This window comes from Pinus tabuliformis, chromosome 2_2 (genome assembly GCF_031772625.1).
Source record: "Pinus tabuliformis cultivar Carrire ecotype Pingquan chromosome 2_2, CPIR1, whole genome shotgun sequence".
In the NCBI taxonomy this organism is placed as follows: domain Eukaryota; kingdom Viridiplantae; phylum Streptophyta; class Pinopsida; order Pinales; family Pinaceae; genus Pinus; species Pinus tabuliformis.
In genome coordinates, this window is record NC_142300.1 from 249,317,007 (window position 1) to 249,342,479 (window position 25,473).

General features: G+C 41.6%; 1 protein-coding gene across 5 annotated transcripts in view; it reads right to left on the bottom strand.

The window, feature by feature from the left end:
- Positions 1-25,473, bottom strand: part of LOC149192225 (histone acetyltransferase GCN5-like) — a 427,304-nt gene that overhangs the window by 234,311 nt on the left and 167,520 nt on the right. For all 5 annotated transcript variants that reach the window (XM_089404509.1, XM_089404510.1, XM_089404508.1 and 2 more), the window contains exon 8: positions 9,205-9,273. In XM_089404509.1, coding sequence (XP_089260635.1) covers positions 9,205-9,273 — 69 coding nt within the window. The remainder of the gene's footprint in view (positions 1-9,204; positions 9,274-25,473) is intronic.

The window sequence follows — 25,473 nt, forward strand, 5'->3', positions numbered from 1 at the left end:
TGCAGTGCAAATGTGGTCTTCGTAGCAGTTCAACAAAGTCAACAGCACATATCAGAGTTGCGTAGTGGTTGGTGGGCAGTAGCAGCCAGACATCAGTAGCGTGACAGGAGATGATGCAAAGACAGGGTGTTGCTTCAGTGGGTTGCAACACTACAACACATTCCTCGCTAAGAGGGAGTGTTAGTTTTTGTAGCATCATATGTGTTCTAGCCACAAAATTTTGTGAAGAGGATAGAATACATGAGATCTCCAAAACCCAAAAATCGTTTCTGGAAATTCCATCTAGAAATGACTTAATTAGATTATTAGTCATTTTTTAAATGTTTTCTAAGTCTAAACATAGGGAATATGACTAATTAATTAGAATTAATCAAGTTATGGTGTGAATCTTCTAGAAACTCACACAGATCGACTTCTAGTTAATCCTAGCCATAGATTAAGATCTAATCTTGGTCGTTGAAGTCTCAACAGAGGGTTATAAGAAGAAAGTCGAAGGGGCTTGGAAAACACACTTGCAGAGTTCGATTTTGCTGAGAAATCAATTTCCAAAGTAGCAGCTTTGTGTTGCCAGAAGTGATTCAGTGAGATCGAAGCAGTGAGAGAGGGGCAGAGATAGTGAGGCCAGAGGAAGCTTTTCCAGTTCCGGTGAGTACATTGCAGAGAGGCAGTGATTGCCACAGAGAGGCAGCGCAGAGCCCTCTTGGGGAGATTTCCATTTTGTTGGGGAGAAGTCAAGATTCTGAGCCAAAAGTTGGGCAGAGGGTCCAGAGGCAAAGAGTATCAGTTTCCCAAACAGTAGCTAACGAGACAATGGGAGGAGACACAGTTTCGAGATTGTGGGACGCAGTAACTACATAGGTTGACGCAGTGACTACGCAAAGGGAGCAAGGAGCAGCTCAATTCGAGCTAAGGTCAGTGTTGGATCGCCTATGGAGTGAGAAATTTTTCTCACTAGTTATTATTGCCAGTTATTTCTCTGTTTGGATTGCTAGTTTAATCATCCATAGATTGTACTCAGATTTCACTACTGCATAATATTAAAACCCTCAGTTGTTGCACCATTTTCCCGACTTGGGGTTTTTTCGAGGACTTAGTCCAAAAATAACGATGTCATACTATGTGTGTGCATCTATTTCTTCCAGCGTTTTTATTTCTTCTGCAATATTTGTTTTGTGAAGGTTGCAGTGTATTTGTTCCGATATTTGTCGTAGCATACAGCAAATAATTTGTTTAATTAAATTAACAAATAGAAGAAATAACATCAGTTACTGCAATAGGATTCGGGGTTAGCCGATTTTTCACACCCTATCCATGCAAAACAGTTGGAAATAAATAAACAACTTACTCTTTTCAGTATGGCAACTGATACCTTTGGAAAAAACTTGGCAAAGATGGCAAGAGATGTGGATCAACCAGATAAGCAATTCCAATTTGTTTTTCTTTTCAAGTTAAATTGTTTACAAATTTACAATTCAAATTATCTATAAATACTTTTAATTTGTAAATAAGTAATGAAATGAACTAAGTTACTAATTAATGTCTTTTTCTTTACAGCACATTGGTAGGAGTCATTCGACGACCAATGTCCTCAATAATTTGTAAATAAGTAATGAAATGAACTAAGTTACTAATTAATGTCTTTTTCTTTACAACACATTGGTGGGAGTCATTCGGCGGCCAATGTCCTCAATTGAAAAAGTTTGCAATTAGAGTCCTCATCCAAACTTGCAGTGTTTTAGCCTGTGAGCGCAATTGGTCTGTTTTTTAGCGCATACACACGAGGAAGAGAAACCGTTTTGGAACAAAAATGGTTAAATGATCTTGTCTTCGTGCAACACAACCTTCGACTAAGGTGGAACCAAATGATGAACAGAACACCTAATCTAGATCCCATTGTGTTGGACGATATTGATCCAACATCAAAATGGGTGGAGGAGACTGAAGATCCTGTGTTTGATGTTGATTTTGATATTGACATGGCATTAGTGAGGGATGAAGCAAATTTGGTAGCGCCACTAGAACTAGGATTAGTAGCCGCATCAAACAAAGGCAAACAACCAATGGAAAGCACTAGTCGTGTAGCTCGACAAACTCATGCCTCCATTAGATCCACTTCTATTGTTATTGGTGGCAATGCTACTGAGGTTGCAGATGAGGCTGAGCCATCCTCAGACTCTGAACCAGATGATGTCTATGTAGCTCCTGATGATGATCCTGTGTCTAGTAGAGGTGATGAATTTCATAATTGACAATGTGTAGACTTGTAGTCTTGTAGTAGGCCAATGGCCTCATAGCTTGTATCATTGTTTTTGGACTTTATACACCATTTAGAACCTCATTCCTTATGTCTTTTGTCGATGATATGTATTGCACTCGGTGCCATTTTGATATATTCACCTTTACATGGTATATAGATGAGAAAACTTTGCATATTTTGTCTCTATTGCCTTGGAATCATGGTTTTAAATCTTAAAAATAGTTTTTTCATTAAAAAATAATTATTTAATGTATTTTCTTTTTAAACTGCTTCATTGAGATCTAACTAGTCCCGGTTTGAAACCAGGTTTATTAGGTGGACCGGTCCAGTCACCGATCGTATTTTTAAAACTATGGTTGTGCCTAATTGTTAAATATTTTTATCATAAGTAGCCTTAAACAAGATCCTATTCATATGCTCAAATGATTTAAATTAACTGATCAATCTCATTATTATGCTCTAATGTTCGCAAAGAATTAGATAAGTAACTTCGAACAAGTGGAATTGCTACTTTTGTTTTGCTTCATTGAGATAAGTCTCTGATTTGCTCTTTAAGTACTTTGTTGAATTGCTCACTTATTGAATCACGAGTAATCTTAATCTTGCTTGAAGTACTAAATCACTTAATAATCTCATTGAAGTTTTCATTCATATCTTGCATTAGAAGTGCATTTTACAATTTACCTCCAAGCATAAGCTTGGTTGTAAGAAGATAGGACCACCTTTCTCACCCAACTTGCAAAGTTTAGACCCTCACTTGTGGTTAACACACGTGACCTTGCAGTTCTCTTGCGGGCAATCCCTTGTAGGAACAAAGGCACTTGGGTGGTTAGAACCTCACAGGAGATGTTGTTCATGAGGCCATAGCCTCCTTTTTGTGGGCTTCTCTCTACAACCTACATTTGAGACTAACTTCAAAACAGTTGAGAGTAAGGATTCACCTAGATAGGGCATTTAACTAAAATTTACCAAGATCTTGCATTTCACTTAAATCTAGGTCTTGCACTTCATATAGGATAGATTTGCATCCTGCAGCAACTGTTCATCCAGTAGCTTGGAATTTTAATTCATATTGTGCAAGTAAATTGACTCCTAAGGCACTGGTCTCTAATTGATAATTTCAATAAATCTAATCAAGTGGTGCTTAATAATTATACTTGCCTTTAATTTTCACCAAGTTGCTAAGCCATTCAGTTGTGTCTCCTTCACTTGTTGGCTCCCAACAAGTGGTTCATCTATTCATCCATAGGGACTACCCCCCTTAGTCTATAATTATGAGAGAACTTAAACAGAGAGGATAGGGATCAAAGTGACAACCCCTGTCATGAGCATTGTTGCAATCTAGTGTACAATTTGCACGACAACAGGTCACAATGGGTTACAATGCATTGTAGGTATGGCACCCGATGTTTGACTTGCAAGTCAAAATTTGGTTGCTTCAATTCTTGTAGTTGTTTCTAAACTATCGTCTTGTTTACTTGGTCTTTCAATTTACATTGTAGGGTATACACTGCATATTGAAAGTTTTCTTTCATATCCTCAAGATACTTTTTTTCTCTTGGAATATATTTTATTTCTTGTAATTTACCACTTCTCATGTTAAATGATTTACTTTATATATCAGAAATTGATTTTGATAATTGAAAATTAATTTGAAGTTGCTCTAATTCTCCTTTTAATAATTCACAAAGCTTCATAGTTATTTCTGTCAATATTACCAGAGCTGCCGAAATTCTTTTGATGGTACTTTTTATATTAAGTGGGTGCATGATAGAGGGCCATACGAGAATATCTTTCATTTTAAATTTTAGTCTAAAATTATTGTGGGTGAACAGTCCTCAAATTTTTTTTCCATTAAAACTTTGGCTTTAAAAACATAACCTGTGTTTAATTGGAAGATTTTAAAATGTTATATATCCTTAAATTGGTGTTTTTCTCAACATGAATTAACATTATACTAATCTTATTGTAAACCCGTTTCTTTATAGCTTGGCCCTTCATCAAATGTTTCAATTGGCAAGTCTTTGACTTATAGGTTATTTTGACTTTTTTAACTGAATCTTTTTAATTTATATTGTTTTCTATTTTGGCATGACTTTACTTAACTGTCAGAAATTCTGTTGAGAGGCAGGACTCTATGGTGGTTCCCAAAAACCATCTCCTCTTCCAAACTCTCTATATTGATGGTGGTGTGCAGTTCATGTCAATGAAAGTTTGCCCCTGCACCCAGTGTTCAAACTTCAGTAACACAACAAACATAATGGGTATATGTAGAAAGGCAGCTATATCATGTTGTGAATGACAAGCTGCCAACTACGGTTTTCCTTGTCCATGGTAGATAACCTTCCCTCTGACTGACTTCCCATTACTTTACATCAGTGTTGATAATATCGCCGAGATATCGGCGATATTCGGAAATATCGCGATATTTTCGGCGAGCCGATATATCGCCGACCAAATATCGCGATATTTTATGGTTTTGAAAATATCGCGCGATTTCCGATATATCGCCGATATTTCGGAAAATATCGCGCGACGACGTAAAATATCGCCCGGTGACAGCGAAATCTTTCCGCGCGGCCTATAAAATTCGATTTTTGGTTTTTTTCATGTCATTTTGTTTTTCTGAGCGCTGGAGAAGGAATGTGGTTGCTGCCAAGGAGGGTTTGAACGAATCCATAGCCATTATTGCCAATTTGCCACCAAGAACGAAGATTTCTCTAAGCTGCAAGTGCCAAGAACAGTGAGGCTCCACAACTGGCACACCATCACATGCTACTGCTAGTGTGAGTGCGAGGTCATCATTTTTTGTTCCACGAACAGGAGCTGGAGCACAACCTGGCATAAAATCGCTTGTTAAAAAGAAGGAGAAGCAAGAAGCAGATAGAGTCATGGGGAGGTGTATTTTTTGGAGCGACTTACCTCTCAGCATCACAAAAACCAATCCATTTTGGCAACCAATGTGTGATGCTATTGCTGTTGTGGGCCCAGGGTACAAAAGTGCCACATATGAGGAGTTGCGGGGGCCAATTCTTCAAGCAGAAAAACAGGACATCAACTCTAGATTGGCGGAGTTGAAAAAGACATGGGAAGTCAATGGATGCACAGTGATGTCTGATGGTTGGACAGATAGGAAGGGTAGGACCCTTCTAAATTTCTTGGTACATTGTCCTAAAGGTACCATGTTTATTAAATCGTTGGATGCATCAGAACATATCAAAGATGCAACAACGATATGTGAGTTGTTAGATGGGTTCATTCGGGAGATTGGTGTGCAGAATGTGGTGCAAGTCATAACAGACAATGCAGCTAATTATGTGTCTGCCGGCAGAATGCTTATGGAGAGGCATCCCACATTGTTCTGGACTCCATGTGCAGCGCATTGTCTTGGTTTGTTGCTTGAGGATATGGGGAAACTCTCCTTCATCAAGGAGGCAGTTGATATGGCTAGGAGCATCCCCAAGTTTATTTATAACCATGCTTTTGTTCTTAGCCTTATGAGGAGGTTCACTAGAAACAAGGAGTCGTGGCGTCCTGCCATCACACGTTTTGCCACAACCTTTATTACTCTTCAGTCTTTGCTTCGATGTCAGTTCGAGTTGAAGCAAATGTTTGTGTCTGATGATTGGCGTAATTGTAGATACAACAGGAGACCTGATGGGAAAGCCATTGCAAAAATGGTGTACTCTGAGACATTTTGGCATGGAGTAGAAGAAGCATGTGCAGTTAGCGAACCTATAGTAAAGGTTCTTAGATTGGTGGATGGAGAGAAGCTTGCAATGCCTTATTTGTATGAGGGCATGGATAGGGCCAAGGAGGCCATTCGTTCCTATTATGCAGACAAGGGTTCTGCTGGTCTTGATAGGCAGATGATGTTATGGGATGTGATCGATAGTCGGTGGACAGGGATGCTTCATTGACCCATTCATGCAGCAGCACTCTTCCTCAACCCCGCATTTTCATACAAATGCAACTTTGATTTTGATGGCGAGGTGATGGAAGGGCTCCATTCCTGTATTCAGAGGATGGTACTTGATCCTGAGCTTCATAGCAAAATCAATCGCGAGATACAGTCTTATCGGGATTGTGTTGGCCTATTTGGCTTTGATGATGCTATTAGGGAAAGGACCCTCTTCATGCCACGTAAGTGACAAGTCATCACTCATTAGAAATTAGAATTTTAAATTTAATTATGTTTTAACTTTTAAGTTTTTGAATTTTTTATTTCATTATTTTGTTGTAGATATTTGGTGGCGAAGCTATGGTGCAAGGGCACCAAATTTGCAAAAATTGGCTATACGAATCTTGAGTCAAACATGTAGCTCTTCAGGGTGTGAGCGCAATTGGAGTGTATTTGAGAAAATACACACCAAAAAGCGCAACAGGTATAACTTTGAACTCAAGTCTTCAGTTGAGCAATTACACTTATTGTAATTCTTATTTTTTAATTTATGACCTTCAAGTGTCAAGAGTCAAGAGTCAAGACTCATTACTTTTTTTGACACTCTTACAGGTTGGAGTTCGCACGCCTCAACGATTTGGTGTATGTGCATTACAACATCCGACTTCAAGTGAGGCAAATAGAATCACCAATGGATCCAGATGTCATTTCCTTGGACAATATTGATGTATTGTCTCCGTGGAGGGTGGAGTCAGAGGAGCCCATATTGGAGGAGTCACCTTCATGGTTAGAGCCAGTGGCAGATGATCCATTAGAGCAGGGGCAGCAAGAGGCAGACTCGGAGTCAGAGGAGCAGCAGCACTTAGAAGAGGAACAGGAGGAGGAGGAGGAGGAGGACACTGTGGGAGCATCAGCATCAACACCATCTGCTATAGATATAGGAGAGCATAGCTCCATACCTAGCACTCATTATTTGACATTAGGTGCACAGGCAGGGTCAGGGCCTTCTACTACTAGGGGCAGGCCTGGCAAACAGCCCATCATGTTTTCCCGTAAAAGGGGGAGAGGGCAGTAGATAGATAGCTGCTATTTTTATTTGTTATGCTGCATGTAACTCATGATGATGAGATACTTTTATATATGTGATGTTATTTTGTATTGGTTCTCCACATTTGAGTCCTTGAATGGACAATTATCAGGGATCAGCAGGGTTTGGTATCGCCTTTGATATATCATTTCTATTTGACATCATATATATCAGTGTTTTCTTCATATTTATGTGCCAATGTGTTTATTTCATGTTGTTATTGCTTTATATGTTTAAAAATCTGAAAAAAATGAATATATTATGCATTTTTTATGCTTGCCGATATTTGCCGATATTTTCGCCGATATTGCCGATAAGATATTTTCTGGACCCTCGCCGATATTTTCCCGATACGGATATTATCAACACTGCTTTACATTAATTCTTGACTCTTACATTAATCATCACTGTCATTTGACTTTTGTGATTTCCCTCAAGGTGTACTTGATAGTTTAACTGCAATAGTGCACTGCTCCTTTAATTGTTTTTCTTTTTTTTAAGGCATTTCAATTTCATATGCTGTGTTGGCTTTAGAAACTGTATTTGTGTCCAAGTTTTGTGCAGCTTGGACAGGGATGTAGGTGGTAGACAATATACAAGAGAACACCACCACTCAGATGATAAACCAAATAATGAAAAGGGCCTCTTTATATAACTAGAGGATTGCGTACACAACAGTTGGGTAACAATTATTCAGTCAACTGATTAGGACATGCAAACTAGAGATTTCTAATGGCACCTCTTCACAACTTAGCTCATGACCCACTTTATAACAAATATGTCATTACATAATATTTACACAACTTCACAACAACACGTCATTGATCATGTCATTAATTTCAAAATAGACTACAATAAAAATATGAATTGATGACTAAAAGCAGCAACATGTTTAAATTACTCATTCAATCTTTTAAACATATAGTTTTGAGTCTTGACTGTACTATTAAAAGCAGTGTAGCACGACTCTTATAAGACCCGCGAGTACCCGCGGGTCTTGACAGGTTTTATAGCAAGACGGGTCACTCGCATAGAACCCGCGGTTTCTACCCGTACCCGCCAAAACCTGCATAAAACTCAGCTACCCGCATTCAACACATGAAGACCCACATAAGACCCGTGGAGACCCTCAAAATTCATTTTTTTCTTCTTTTTTTTTTGGAGATCATGTGGAGGGAAAGAGAAAATGGAGGGAAGAAAATGGAGGCCGAGTCTTATCTGAGTCTTATACGGGTCGTCCCCAAGTCTTATATGGGTTGTAGAGTCAATAGCCAGACGCGTCTTATATGAGTTCGAGTCGTGCAACATTGATTAAAAGAAGAATAAATATGCGCAAATTACTCAATCCTGTCGTTGTAATTATTATTCATCTCATTTTCCTGGGCTCCCTTGTACCCCCAATTTTTGGTTGGGCTTCTAATGCTAAACGTAATCATTTAGCTTAGTTGGTCTCTAGTGGACATTAATTTACATTTCAATTCACTTTCTTAAGCATATAGCTTTGACTATACTTGCATGGTAAAGCACTATTCAACATCACTGTCTATTCACATTTAAGGATTTCATAATGCTATTAACACTTATTCTATAATTTCATTGTCAATCATATCTTATAAACATACCTAATGTTAAATAATCAGGACTTACAAATTTAGTGCAAAATGAAAGTCTTTAGCTTTAACATTAATATGTATTATGAATCATCCATCTGATAGTACAAAGCCATATCGTGCTTGCACATAAAAATATCTAAACTTAAAATATCAAGAAACAACATGTTTAGCGCAAAATGATAGTCTTTTTCACTATCATCGGTATGAAACATCCATCTTATAGTACATACACAGTTCATGGTTGCTAAGCATAATTTCCCGTGAAAATGATCAAGTTAGCAGTAAATCTGAGAATATGAATCCCATTGAAAAGCAAGTTAAACAAATCAAAGAAATACCCAAGTACCTTCTGAATGTCAATGCCTGAGTAAACAATATGGCAGTTGGAGAGCTCCCTTATCTTTTCATCTATTGTCTGCCATCATATAAATAAACAGTAAATATAACTGCATACAATATTATCATGTTAAACACTCAATCTCTGAATTATGTTGAAAACACTAAGGGACAGTCCTCAAAACTTTAACTACTCTACCATGATATTAAAGAAAAAATAATTGAAGTGAAAACCCAAAACTTCCATATACAAACTTCATTAAAATAAATGACAAGCAAAGATTGATGATGAACTTAAAATGTATGCACAAGTGGGTCAATAAATGAAAATACACTAGTCCCTAGGGTTAGCTCAATCATTTGGTGCCACTGTTGCCAAGATGTTGCCAGTAATATGGAGTGTTGTACAGGTCCTTGGTTCAATTTCCTTCAGGTCAGGTAAACTAGTTGACACTGCCCACTTTACACCAATACCATCCTCAGATAATGGGGAAGTGCCCAAAAGTATCCCAAGGAGTTTTTCCAAGGAAAAATATGAAAACATTACAAAATAAAATGCAAGAGAGGAATTGCAGCAACCATATGTACTACACTGTAAAATTACTTGCATATACACAGAAGCACCAAAATTGGTAGATAGGAGTATTAATGAAGAGTAGGTAAGAGTTAGGTGAGATATACAAGTGGTGGGAAAGTTAGGAATTACAGCAGAAATTTATCAGTTTGTCCTTGTTGCCACACAATCTAGCAGGGGTCCTATGAGGAATACCTAAGGGACAACTACATGACCAAATGACAACAATGGGACAAAGACCTATTGTTTCCTCAGTCATTGTCCCCAGCTCTTTACAGACTTTCACCTACGGAAGGAGTCCCAGTGTGAGGGAAATCACTATTAATGATAGGATCAATGACTAGGTATGATGTGATTTCGAGGCCCATTCAAAGGAGCGGCTCAAATAAAGGGTCAATGATTCAAGAGAAGCAAAAAGGCTCTCCAAGAAAGACCTTCACCCAACAGAGAATGATCTCGGCGGTAGTACCTCTCAGCCTGAAACAGATATTCCAGCTAAAACCCCAAATGAACAATCCCATAGCTCTCAGCTCCAATCTACCCCACGAAATCTCTAGCATCTACCTCTAGGGACTACGTCGGCCTCTTTGGCCCAGTGTCACCCCAACGCATCCTGCGTCAACCTCTAGTGCCTTTGTGTCACCCACGCTGGCTCTCTCTGGCACTGCGTAGCTCCTAGCTGCCTATGCGTGGGCCCTAACTAGCTCTGCGTGGCCTCTAGCTGGCTCTACGTCCCTCTCTTCCCACTTCTGCGTTGATGCTCCTGATACCCTCTTTGCCTCTCTGCTTCTATATTCACTGCCCCTCAACTGCAACTCTGATCACTCCTTTGATGTCCTCAGCAAGCCCTACCTAAGAAAATCGAATTCTTGATCAACTCGGTGTGTTCTCCAAGTGACCCTCAAGCCTCCTCTTATACTTTTCTCCTTGACAATTCAACAGTCGAGATTAAGTCCCTAATCAACGGCTAAGATTAACTATGGCTTGACCCATGACTTTTGGACCCTTCTAACACAATTTTATAATTCACATTAATATCTTATTTTCCCTAAGTTTAGACTTAGGGACTCCATTAAAAATATTATTTATTTTAATATCTTCCAAACTGTTCAGAATCTGCCCAAACCATTTATGGGTATTGGAGATCTCATGTGCTTTAGCCTCCCCACCAATTTTCATGGCTAGAGCGCATCCGATGCTACCCCAAATCAACATTTCCTTCATTTCTCCTATGTTGGAGCCACATCAAATCAAAATTGCCAAGTGGGGTCCTCCTAACCCACTTTTCCTAAGTTTGTAATGGAAAAATTGCAAAATTGACAAAACTAGTAATTACTTAACAGAATTGCTAAGTAGGGGCATCACAGTCCTCCCCGCCTAAGTGTTGCTTATCCCCAAGCAACTGTAATGATGGGTGTTGGAGTACTTGTTCACCCTCCCAAGAGGCATCCTCATCCGACAAGTTTTTCCACATTATTAGAAGCTCCTTGATGACTCTGCGCCTTAGTCTCCTCTCCCTGGTATCCAAAATAACCTCAAGCTCAAGACCAAGTGCCCCTCATCATCCGTAGGAGGAAACTCTAAAGTTGTTGTCACATGTTGTCCCAATGCCTTTTTCAAGCACAATACATGAAATATGTTATGGACCTTTCTCCCTAGAGGCAGCTCCTACTCATATGCTACCTCTCCAACCCACTTGGTGATCCAGTAAGGCCCATAAAAATGGGGCTTAAGCTCTTCTTGCCCCTTCTGCTTGAGCGTGGACTGCCTGTATGGCTGGAGTCTCAAAAAGACCAAATCTCCAACCTCAAACTGCCTCTCTATTATGCCCCTATCCGCATATAGTTTTTGTTGGTTCTGCGCAGTCTACAGGTTATCCTTGAGAGCTCTAAGGATATTTGGATTCTCATGTATCCAATCCTTGGCCCTAAGGGTCTTGTTGTCTCCAAAAATCATGTCAACAAAAGTCAATGCAGCATAACCATGCAAAGCTCAGAATTGAGACATACCTATGGACATGTGGCAGGTAGTGTTGTAGCAATACTCGCCCAAATGCAACCACCGCATCCATGCACGTTGTTGACCCATCGCATAGTTATGCAAGTAGCCCTCTAATCACTTGTTCACAATCTTTGTATGTCCATCGGTTTGTGGGTGGTGGCTAGTGCTAGGAGTGAGCTCAATACCCACAAGCCAGAACAACTCCTGCCAGGACCCGCCCATAAATTTGCTATCTCGGTCATTGACAATGGTCTTTGGAAGACCATGTAGCCGGGGCCCGGAACACGTCTCTGAAAATAACTCTGCTACCCGCGAGGTTGAGTACCGAGCGGAGATGGAAAAGAAGTGGGCAAACTTGGTCAATTTGTGATGAAATCCATCAAAATACTCTCCCGCTTCCTCTTAGAAATAAGGAGGAGTTGCAATAATCCAGCAAGATGTGTCTACTCACCCTTCTTCCTCTGGCATGTGTCACACTCTCGAACGTGCCTCAAAACAACATCCTTGAGGCCTTTCCATGAAAAGTTCTCTTTGATAGCCCGGTATGTCTTAGTGAACCCATGTGTCCTGCCAATGGAGAGTCATGGGAAACCTACATAATCTTCTCCCTTAGCTGGCGGTCTGGCACCAAATAAATCTAGTTCTTATAGTAGATCACCTCGCTCATCAACCTATATTGGCCATCCTATACCTTACCATCAAGGATCTCGCGTGCATGGCGATCCTTGGAATACTCAACTAGCAATTGTGCCCTCCAATCCGGGGCAATGCTCATGAGTGAAATGGTGGACGGCCTCCAAGACAATGCATTCGCCACCACATTCTGTCAGCCCTTGACATACTCTATGTCAAAGCCATATGCCTGAATCTTGCTCACCCATTTTTGTTGCCTCTCCTGCAACAGCTTTTACTCTGGGAAGAATTTGAGGTTGTTGTAGTCCGTCTTCACCCTAAACCTGTTGCCCAACTAGCACTATCGAAACTTGGCCAACGCATGCATGATAGCCAGCATCTCTTTGTCGTAAATGGGATACAACTGCACATGGTGAAGAAGCTTCCGACTCTCGAAAGCAATCAGATGTCCCCCTTGCATCAAAACCGCCCCTATGCCTTCCCCAGAGGCATTGCACTCTAATATAAAGGGTTGCGTGAAATTTAGGAGTGCCAACACTGGGCAGTTGCTCATCACCTACTTGAGGCGCTCAAAAGCCTCCTGCTCCTCCTCGGTCCACCCAAATGCCCCCTTCTTCATCAAATCAGTCAAGGGAGCAGCCAACTGTGAGAACCCCTGCACAAACTTCCGGTAGAAGGTGCAAATACCCAAAAATTCCCTCAGCCCCGTCACATTCTTGGGTGTAGGCCAATTCAGGATGGCTCTGATCTTCTCCTAGTGAACTCACACCCCATCCTCTCCAATAATGTAGCCAAGATAAAGCATCTTTGTAAGTCCAAACTAGCAATTTTATAACTTGGCGTATAGTTGTTGCTCCTCTAGGATACGTAACACCTCCTCCAAGTGCTAGAGGTGCTCCTCCCACGTCCTGCTATAGATCCAAATATCGTCGAAGAAGACCAGAACATTCCTGCATAACTGTCTGCAAAACACATGGTTCATACAGGACTGGAAAGTGGCAGTTGCGTTGGTTAGCCTGAAGGGCATCACCAAAAACTCAAAGTGGTCGTAATGACACCTGAAGGTCGTCTTCGGGATATCCTGCTCCCTCACCCTAATCTGATGATACACCGATCGCAAATCTATCTTAGAGAAGTACTTGGCTCCTCTAAGTTTGTCCATCAACTCATCTATGTGTGGTATCGGGTATCGGTTCTTCAGGGTCTTCTTGTTCAGGGCCCTGTAGTCTATGCACATACGGAGGGTCTCATCCTTCTTCTTCACCAGTACCACTAATGAAGCGAAGGGACTAGAGCTAGGCCGGATGTGTCCCAAAGCGAGCAACTCTTGTATCTCTCTCTCGATCTCATCCCGATAAGCCTTGGGATGTCAGTATGGTGTGGTGATCACTGCATGTACACCCTCCTCTAACTCAATGGTGTGCTCAAAGCCCCTATCAAGTGGTCGCCCCGATGGAATGTCCCCGAACACTGTTGGGTACTTGTATAGAATGGCCTGAATGTCTAGATGTGGTGGTTTGGGCCTGTCCCCTGCATCTGATATCCTGAGCTCCATAGCCCACTCTATATCCCCATGTCTCAAGTCTGCCTCCATCCTATGCGCTAACACTGTCTGTGGGGGATATGAGTGCATGCCTCTCAACAAAACCATCTTCCCATCAGGTCCTGTGAACTCCATCTCCAACTTCTGCCAATCAATGGTAACACGCCCAAGAGAGTATAGCCATTGAACACCAAGCACCACATTGGTGTCTAGAACGTCAACCACAAAGAAATGGTTCGTCATCAAATAGTTCCCCATCACCATTGTCATCCCGGGAATGTATCTAGTACACTGCATGGTACGATCTCCCGACACCAAGACTAAGAAGCCCTCAAAGGACTTTGTGAGTATGCCTCTCCTCTCCACCTTCTAGGCACCTACGAAATTGTGGGTTGCCCCATTGTCTACTAGCACCAATACAAGTTGTCTTTGTACCATGCCCCTGATCCTCAGAGTAAGGTACTTTGGCACTCCCCAAAGTGAAGCGATAACTCCCACTAAAGACAAGAAAGGAGCTCCTCCTAGTGGAGGTGGTGGGCCTCTCCTCCTCCTCCTATCACCTGTGGTTCATCATCACCAGCGCCTAGCTCCTGCTCTACATTATCCTCTGACTCACTATCAAAAAATACCTCTATGTAGTGTGCCTTGCCCTTGGTACACCTGTGCGTCGGTGCCCATGGCTCCTAACAAGTGAAGCATAACTTCCTCCTATGGAGGTCTCCCTAGGTCTCATCGTCCAACTTCCCACACCCTTTAATATCTTCTTGTGGTGGAGGCCTAGTGTCATGGCCCCTTTGGGGAAAAGGAGCTCGCGGTGGAACTGGTGCTCGAGCCTTGGGAATTGCATCTTGCAAATCCTTGGCACACGATACTACCTCCTATAAAGTAGTGGGCCTACAGGACCTCAATAGCCCACGCAAAGGCTCAATTATGCTCTCCACAAAAGTATAGACCCTCTTAACATCTGGCAAGTCTGGCACCATCACTGATACCGTCAGAAACTCTGATATGTAGGGCTTGGGGGTACCTATCTGCCTAAGTTGTGTCAGCTCTCTGAAATGTCCCTCCAGATCCCTCCTGTCAAAACGCTCCACAACCCTCTGTGTGAAGTCCTCATAGTAAGTCACGTTAGCATGCCCTAGCATGGTCAACCCATGGAAAAACCAATCATGCACTGCCCCTTCCAAGTGTAAGGTAGTTATTTTGATGGCTTCCGCCTTAGTCATCCAACTAAGTTGAAAGTACATGTCCAGTTTCTCCACCCATGCCCTAGTCGTGCACTTGGATGACCCATCAATGGTGGGGAGATACATCCTCCCAATGGTACGTTGCAGCTCTCAATTTTGTGTGCCTAAACCCCCTGCGCCCTTGCCCTTACCGTTTTGCTTGAGCTAGCAGAAGTCTTGGAAGGACAGTGCAATTCGAAAGTCCTCCCCCATGGATTGTCACTCCCGAAAATACTCTCCCATAGGCAGCTCATCCTATCTAGCCTGCTCACCTGCCTCTAAGGGCAAAAAAGTGGGTAATGTAGTCTTGGTTGCCCACTAAAAGCATGTCGGTGAGTCAAGGGGGAATGATGGTCATAATGGTTGGAAGCCCCTGAAGTCTCCCCAAACAAGAAATTTCAGTGAATGCCCTTGGCATAGTTTTGGTGCTTAATTTCTTCTAGCTTGTCTTTCTGTCCTGTGGCCAAGTCATTCAAGGCCCTCAAGACGCTATCGAATGTTTCCTCCTCTTTGCTCTTGGGGTTCCACCATGTTTATTTCCTCTACCTCCTGTTTTGGGGTCTCAGTATTAGGTGTGATCTCCAACTCCCTCTCTCGACTCCTATATCTATGCCTCCCGTAAGTAATGTTCTGCTTCTCCTCTGTGGTCATAGAAGTGTCCCCATGGTTGAGCCAAGACTGAAGCTCTGATACCACTGTAATATTCCTACTAGGAAATAACAGTGATAAACAAAGAAAAATTCCACATGCACACATAAAAATTAACATGCAATTAGACACCCACAAATTCAGCGAAAAACTGCGCCAAACTGAGCCATTTTATTATATAAGAGGAAGGTACAAAATCTGTATGGAATGTGTGCACCTAGGCTTGCTAAAGCAAGCTTGACAAACCCTAGGTGAGAAATTGTGTTGCTCGGATGCTAGGAAGCACTTCCTCTTCAAACTTTGCACTGGCCCTGGAAATCTACAACTGCTAGCTGGAAAGAGACTATTGTTTGGCCCCTCTAGAGTGCTCAAAAAATTTTGAGAAATTAGCCTTGACCTCTCCTCAACAAACCCACAAAGACCCAAAAAGGGTTGGGCCTAGTTCCAACCTCTGAAATTAACCCCAATTATAGCATGCTCCTCAACCAACTAGGTAATTCGAACCACCAGGAAATACTGCTACCCAAGACCTCCAAAACGTTGAGTAATCTCACCCAATATTCTTTGTATGTCCCCAAGCAAACTCAGCCCCAAAATCACGAATCAAGCCCCCACAACAAGTGGCCTCCACAAATGACTGCGTAGGCCCAAGTTCGGTCACTTTTGCGCAAGCTCGAGAGAAGTAAGCTTGGCCTGTAGTATAGCCCCTCCAACCTCTAATCAATCCTCTGCAAAAATGTTGCTAGACCCCGAGGGAATACGCTCCTAAATTCCTAAAAATAGTTTTTCTCTGTAGCTCACTCCCCTCAAGAGTGTGTGGTCCCTTCCTGCGCCCAGTCTGCTTCAGAATAACACGAATTCACCTATAGAAAGCTCTCTGGAACAACTCCACAATGCAGCAATGGCTCCCCTAGGGTGGCACTCGAAGTCCACCGAAGGAGTTGAGATTTCCCCTCAAAAATCTCGTGTGTTGAACAACACTTGTAGACTTGGCTCAACAGCTCAAGCATACTAGGTGAGTTTGTTTGTCAAAGGTTCAAAAGCCCCCAAATGAAGTCTTCTTCTCCTATTTATCCTTGAGCTCCCCCTTCACCAAGTGGGCCCCATACATCGACCCCTTTTCCCTCTCTCTCTTCCCACAAGTACACCTTTCTCCAAGGGGTGCGTATTCCTCTTGGGTGGCCCCCACTTCCCACTAGAAGATCAATTTTTCTTCCTTTCTCCTATGTTGGAGCCACATCAAATCAAAATTGCCAAGTGGGGTCCTCCTAACCCACTCTTCCTAAGTTTATAGTGGCAAAATTGACAAAACTGGTAATTACTTAGCAGAATTGCTAAGTAGGGACATCACACATTGGAAGGCCTAAATTAGTCCTCAAAGTGCTATGATGAGAAAGAAGGCACCATGAATGATGATCAAGGGGGTGGCCCCTTTAATTTCCAAACAAAACATCATGTGGTGCTCCCAAGTGGCTTTGGGGCACAAGAAATGGTCTCATGGGTTTCCAGGTGGCTCAAGATCAAGTCAATGCTCCATCAATGAGGGCCAAAGATGACACATGTCGTCCCATGTCTCGCCGAGAAAGACAAAACCTCATCTAGGCCCTGGATCAGCTACCAAGTATTGGCTAATGTGGTCCAAGGGCATCATCATCTGGTGGTGCTGAATAAGCCCATGGTGTGGCAATCAATGCTCTGCATGGATGGAGGTCCATAGCTCTCAAAGCTCACCCTAAAAGTGTCATTATGACCCTTTGGAGGGCTTGGATCACATATAGGGAAGCCAAGTCCATGATGAAAACCCACCTGCAATCCTATATAAGATCCAATGCGCCTCCTCACCTTCTAGTACAATAATCCATTAATGCAATTGAGTAAATAAGCTTGCTAATCAAGGGCAAAAGTGGACATTTCATAGTGGCATGCCCTTCCAAATGGGCTTCGAACATGTGTTGGTATTACCTTCCTTGACAACCTATTAGTTAGTTTCAACCTCTAAGCGAGTGACAGGTCCATGGTACATCCATCTAACGGCTGGGGTCATGTGAAACAGTGATGGAAAGAAGTGGGGGCAATAAGTGAGGCTCGAAGCTACATGCCATGGTACAAGGGTAGCTATGATGAGGGAAGCCCATAGCTTGCGTATACGAATGTAGGAGGGAGCAATCGTGGTACATGAGTTACCCCAGCCTTTGTTTTTCCACCCTTCTTTGTATGCCTTTTGCATTTTATTTATTTTTCTTCATCTTTACTGCTCAGGGCTCAAGGCGATTGTAACGACCAAAAGTCGTATACGCAGCGGAGATATTAAAATACTTCGTAGACAAAGACATCCATCGTAGGATAGTAATTGTAAATTGTATAAGAATTGATGTAAGATGATTACAAATGAGAATGAGGGTGTTGTATATATAGTCAGGTAAGTACCCTTTCACGAACAGTTATGTCTCTAAGACATGCCTTTTCATTATTAACTAACTAACCATTAGTTAATTTACTTATTATTTAATATTATATTTATATTATTATGATTATTATTTAGTATCTATTTTTATCTATTTTTACATAATTTATGTTTATAACATTGCCTTCCCCTTTAAAAAGCGTTGTCCTCAAAGCTTGTTGATGAAAGGACTTGAACTCTTATCTACTGCAAATGTCTTCTCTTCTCGGGACGGACATCTTTGTTGATACAAGTTGATATGATCCTTGGAGTGATATATAAAATTGTCGTAATGAGAACGGATCGGACCATCCTAGATTGATCTTCTGCAGAATCAACTTTTGTGATGAATCGTTATCGTGGCACTGGATTCCGCAAACTTTAGTAATCCTGGAAACATAAAATTGTCGTTTATTTTCTGTGTGATACTGGTATGTAAATTGATGGGAAAGTCTGCTCTTGTGATTCAAATATCGATACATAGTCCTTTTGGTTGGACTTACCCTTATCATGTTAGTGGTTGATTCCTGATTTTCTTCAGGCATTGTTGTTGTTGAGTTGGCGATTAAATAATTACTTGGAATGTTCATAGTTTGAACGGCAACCTTTGAGTATGTCTCTATTTCAGTAGCATTTGGATTTGCCTGAACTGTGAGATTAGTGGAATCGATGTTTGTTTCTTCTTCCCCAACTTGGACTACTACATCTAGCAACTTTGGTGCTTCTTTTGCGATAATTTCTTCGAACCTATTCGTCAATGATTTCTTATCGTCTTTAAGTTTTCTAATCTGTCTGAGCAAATTTTGGTTATGATTTTTGAGACGTAAGCATTCCTCATTTTCTGAACTTTATTTTGGCCTTCAAGCTTCTCGTCTTTTAAACACTTGATTTGTTCTAATAATTTTTTGTTAAGGTCTTTTAAGCATAAATTCTCCTCTTCTTTCTTTGATAGATTTTCGCTGAATTTTTTGTCAAAACTTTATTTTTCTTGTTCTAACTTGTTTTTCTTAGTTTTACACTTTTTGACTTGTGCAAGTAGTTTCTCATTGCGGTTCCTTAGATGCAAAATTGCTTCGTTGCATTCCGTTGATTTTGCATGAAACCGCTCTGCAAGATCTTTATATTTCTTTTCTGAGGTTTCGCCCTTTTGTTGAAGTTTTGCGATTTCTTCTTTTAATTCTTTAATTTGTGTCTGGGTGTTGTATTGATATTCTTCTAAAGTAAACAATTTTCGACATTTGGGACAAGGTATTGTACGATTTTTATAAATCGATAAATATTGATATTCTGCTCCACAAAATGGACATCTGATCCAAAATGTAGAATTATGTATGGAATCCATAATTTCTTTGTTCATCTTCAAATTAGACTTCTTTCTTCAGTGATGAACTTTCTTTTGTGTTCGTCGCTAAGCTTAGGGTTTAAAGGTAACCGCCTTCTTTTTCCTTTGATTATCTCACTTAATATAACCTTCTTTCTTTTCTTTTTTCTTTTGTAATTGATTAATTAATATTTTTTTAAATATATCCCTTATAAATATTTTTATATCAATTAAAAATATTCAGATTCCTTCTTTATACTTCAGCGCTTTAAAAAAAATAACCCTTTTATGCAACTTGGTAATATAGTAATATATAATCTTTATATTATATAAATATTAAGTAATTATAATTATTATATTGAGACAATAGGTTATCCCTATAATCTCCAACTGGGTATATTAATTAATTTAATGAATCGACAAGTTGGGAGGTTGGGACACTTGATTGTGATATTTACGGAGATAATGTCGATTGGTTTCAAAATGACATTGGTTTGAATTGCAGTGAGCAAGAAAATGTGGCAAGAGTAGGGGCAGCGACGATGGCGACAAGGAGCGGAAGAAGGTGTACGATGGCAGGTTTGATGCGACAGTGGTGTAGACAGTGGAAGCAGACTGCAGGTGTCTACAGGGCAGTGGTCGAGGCGCTGGGGCAACTATGTCAATGGTTGCGGTGGTTGTTTGGTGGTGGCTGATGTATGGTAGATGAGTGGTTGTGTGGGGTAACAGGTTGAGAGTCAGCAGAAGAAGTGAATGGCAGGGACACGTTGGATAATGCAGTGGGGTATGAGTACAGCAGACGGGAGGCTATGGTGACTTCAACTGTTGTGTGGCACGGGTTGTCGGTACAATGGCTCAGAAAATACTGGTCGAGTAGCGTTGTGGGCTCTAGTGGCTACCGTTGCTATGTTTATATGTTGTTTGGCAGGTGCATTATACAATTTTTATGAATAATCTCTTTCTTTCTTTTCTCATTTGTTTTAATTGATTAATTTTTTTATTTTTTTATATAAGTTTTTTTTTTTATATATAGATATATATTTATTTATTTTTACTTCTAATTTTTATAAGGCTTTTTTTTTAATTTAAATTTTTTTAACAAATAGTGTTCTCTATTTTTTTATATTTTGTTTTATTATAAAAAAATTCCAATTTTTTTTTTAAATGGCCAAATGCCAACTAGCGAATTGGGGAACCTCCCACCTTGTACTGAAACGCTTGAGTCTTGACGGCAACAATGTTGACAGAGTTTTGATGGCTAAAAGTCGAGATCAGACGTGGCTCCAATACCAATGTAACGATCAAAAGTCGTATACGCAGTGGAAATATTAAAATATTTCGTAGACAAAGACACCCATCATAGGATAGTAATTGTAAATTGTATATTGTATAAGAATTGATGTAGGATGGAAGAGAATTCCTTTTTCGTAGCATATTTATGTTGAAATATTTGATGAAATCATTATGCAGGGTATGTTAAGACATTTGTAGCATGAAGTTCCTCAGCATTTTCCTTCCAGGCAAGGAAAGCTTCTTCTTTCTGAGGGAAGTTGAAGGATGCTTGTGACGCTATTTACGGCTTGTTTCACTGACAGAGTTTGAAGTTGAAGGATGCTCATGAAGTTGTTTACAGCTTGTTTCACCGACAGAGTTTGATGACCCAATGATGCAGGGGCATCATTTAAATTCCTCTATTTTGTTTGTTAACTTCTAGAAAGTCGGAGGATGAGCGTGGACAGTGAGATGCAGAGATGGCCACGGGAGATGGTTTTTGAATGTGAGTCTGTTGACATTGAACCAGCGCCAGAAGACCTCCTCGCCTGCTGGGGGCATGATGTGTCTGAGAAAAATCTGCAATATTTCTTTCCGAATAGCGCAGTGAACTCACATTTGCTTGACGAGGCGGTGGGAGGAGGGGGTTTGGGGTTTGAAAAACGGTGCTTAGGAAAGGGTCTCTGTAAAAATCCATATTTCAGAAGGGTTGCTCCATGGCCAGACGAGGTTTTCGTCCAATGAAGAGGTAGGAGGGGAGCTGAAAGGTTCCAGAGAGGTGGGTCAAGTGCAAAGACTGGTCCCGGCCTCTGGCGTTGGGGTAACAAGGACAGTTGTGGAGGGTGTTGAAGGCAACAGTGACCCTGTTGGTAGGCGACCTGAGTCGCTTGGGGCAGAAGAGGCAGATGCTCCTGTTAATCAGAATCCAGGGGAAGGAGAAGGCAAGAAGGAGGATGTGGGTGGAAAGCGGAAGAAGAACAAGTCTATTAGAAAAAAGGAGGAGTGCCCTAGTTGTGTTTTTGGAGTGGATATTCGTATAGATCAGGCGACGGAAGCCTCAGAAACCATTTTAGTTGGCAGAGTTCATGGAAGAAAGTTCTCAGTAGACTACATCAAGGTTTGGGCTCAGTCAGAATGGAAAGAAGCTCCGGGTCAGCCAGAAGAGATCAAGATTCTGGACAGAGGTTGGTTTAGCATTCGGTTTGGGCAAAAGGAGCATGTCGAATGGGTGCTGGAAAAGAACTGGAGCTTTGGGAAGAGGCCAATTTTATTTAGAAGATGGACGCCCCTGTTTGATGCCCAGAAAGAAAAAATGGTGGAGTCTCTAGTTTGGGTCAAATTGCCGGGTCTCCCTATGCAATTCTGGACTGACTCGGCCTTCATTTCAATTGGTAATACCCTGGGGAAGTTTCTTGATGTCGATAGATCATTTTTACGAACACATGATTGGAGTGTTGCTCGTATTCTGGTAAGTTTAAACCCTAGAGAGGGTCTGGCGGACGCTATGAATCTGAAGTATCAAGATCTAGAATTTTTACAGACCCTAGACTATGAAAATCTTCCTTTCAGATGCCATCGTTGCCATAAATATGGACATCTGGCCCGAGGGTGCCCTCTGGGTCACCGTCTTCGCCGAAGACAAAAGAGAAGTGCAAAAAATCAGGAGACAAAACAGGAGGTGTTCACACAGGAAGAAGGGGCTCAGATCAAGGAGAGCGATCCTAAGGCAAATGCTCAGGGGTTGGACCCGGAGCAAGTGGAGGAAGAAGATCAGGAACAGCCTGGGTTTGCAGCAATTGAGACTATCTCTTTCCTGATGACCTTCCTGGGACCCCCATCAGTCTCTGAAAAGGCAGGGGCGTCTCAGGCGAGTACGCTTCTATCCCCTTCCTTTTCCTTATGCTCTTCTATTGTTTTATCTCAGTCATGTTGCGATGAGCCTGGTCCTTTCAGGCAGCTCCTGAATGACCTGCCGGACCTGAGGAAGGGTCAAGCCTCTGTAGATAGTGTTATCATGGCCATTCCATCCTCTCCTAAGTTGTCCTCTATTCCCATGGATGTTGTCTCCTCCGCCCCTCCTATTGTCTGTAGCCCTGAACCCCCCTACAATCTTAGACCTTTGGCCAACAGAAAGGGGAAAGGTCTTGCTGTGGGAGGCCTGGAGCTGGCCCTGGCGTCAACATGCCCGAGGAAGCTAAGAGGAAGGAAATCTAACCTGTTGAAGGCACAATTGAAGGTTGTTATGGATATAGCTGATGGGAAGCAGATGTCTCTGTCAGGGGTGCTTAGAGCAGAGCAGTCACCCCCTGAGAGTTTTCGATGATCATTTTTTCTTACAATTGCAGGGATCTAGCTAGTCTACCCAAAAAGCTAGCTCTGAAGGAACTGGTCAAGTCCAACAAACCTGATATTATTCTACTCCAAGAAACTCTGGGGAAGGGGGAAGAAGTAATAGGATGCCTCATTAAGCTTCTGCCAGGTTGGAGCTTCCATGCCATAGATGCTAACAGACGTTCGGGAGGGGTGGCACTGGGTTTCAATGCGAAGGTTCTTCGAGAGATCTCCTCTTGGGGATCGGAAAATGTCTTGGCTGTGGAACTATACTCCAACGAGCTATGCATCCCTATTCTTATTCTAAATGTCTATGGACCTGTTTTGGATCGGGAGAGGTTCTGGAATCCCTTTTTCGCTAAATCTTTTTTGGTGCACCCAAATCTTATAATCGGAGGAGATCTAAATTTTTCTTTGGGGATGTCAGAATCATGGGGGGTCAGAGCCAGGGCAGATCCTCTATCTGATTTCTTTCTGAATAAATTGGCCTCATCTCTCTTGGTGGATGTTTCCCTGCTCAAATTGCGCCCGACGTGGAGGAACCAAAGAATAGGAGAAGAATGGATTGGGAAGAAACTTGATCGATTCCTACTCTGTGAATCATTGGCAGAAAATTTACAGGCTTTTAGACATTGGGTTGGGGAAGGTGGTCTCTCGGATCATCTCCTTGTCTTTCTGGAAGTAAAGGGAGATTTCACTAAACCAGGAACTCCCTTTAAATTTAATTCCTCATGGCTCTCGGATGCATCTTTTATTAGCCTCTTCCATAACACTTGGAAGAAAGATGACCTTAATGAAGATGAGAGTCGCAGCAAGGTTTTTATGGATAATTTAAAAAGGATGAAGGTCGCCTCCAAGCATTGGGCCCTCCATAAGAAACTGAAGGAAGAAGAGATCCTAGAAAATGTAAACTCTGAGATTTCCCTCCTTGAAGACCCAGGCGGTAATGGATATGGAATAGTAGAGTCTCGGGCTAGACTTCAAGAGTTGGAGACGGAAAGGAGGAGAATCCTCCAACTCGGGGAGGAAAGTTGGCGCTTAAAAAGTAGAGCGATTTGGTTGCAGGCAGGGGACAAAAATACAAAAAAAAAATCAGAATTATGCTAAAGGAAGGAAAAACTCTAATACAATCTAGGAAATGAAGAAAGCCAATGGTGAATTGGCTCACTCTTTTGAAGATTTGGCCTCATTAGGGGTCAATTATTTCAAGAAGCGTTTCAAAGCGCCAGAGGAAGTTTCTATTGCAGAAATTATAAGAGTCGCCCAATTCTTTCCTAGGTTCATAGAGGAGGAAGGAAATGACTCCATCATGGAACCTGTTTCTAAGGAGGTAGAAGACATTCTCAAAGCAATGCAAAAGGACAAAAGCCCCGGTCCAGATGGCTGGACTGTCGAATTTTTCCAACATTTCTTTGAGTTCATTGGAGATGAGTTAGTGGTTGTTGTGGAAGAATCCAGGTGTACAAGATCAATCTATCACCCCTTCAATGCCACCTTTCTAGCCCTTATTCCCAAATCTGACCACCCGGGCTCTTTTGATGAATTCAGGCCCATCTCCTTGTGCACCTGTGTATACAAAATTATTGCCAAAGTTATTGCCTCCAGGCTAAAACCTTTCCTCTCCCTGAACATTTCTCCTGAGCAATTTGGCTTTCTAGATGGAAGACAAATACATGAAGCAGTAGGAGTTGCTCAAGAAACTCTTCATAGTCTAAAAATTGGGAAAAAAAGGAGCCATTGTGAAAATTGATTTGTCAAAGGCTTATGACAGAATCAGCTGGATGTACCTTAGGCTTCTGTTAACTCATCTGGGATTCAGGTATGATTTTGTGAGATGGGTTATGAGTTGTGTTTCTTCATCATCCATAGTTGTCCTGATCAATGGAGCGGCCTCTAGCTTTTTTAGTCCTGAACGAGGCCTGCATCAAGGTTGCCCTCTCTCTCCCCTTTTGTTTCTGCTGGCAGCAGAAGGCATCAGTCTTATGATTCATGACGCAAAAAGACAGGGGACTCTCAAAGGTATTGAAGTAGCTGTTAATTTTTGGGTCACTCATCTCCTCTTCGTGGATGACATTATTCTGTTCAGCAATGGAAGTCTCGAGGACTGTAGGACGCTCAAGAGGATCTTGGACCTTTTCCTGAAGGCTACTGGTCTCTGCATAAACGAGAGAAAATCCACACTCACATGCTCAGGTTTGTCCAGAGAGATGGTGCGCAGAGTGGAGTTGGTCCTGCATTTTGAAGTCAAATCTTTGGAGGATACTTTTAAATACCTAGGGTTCTTTCT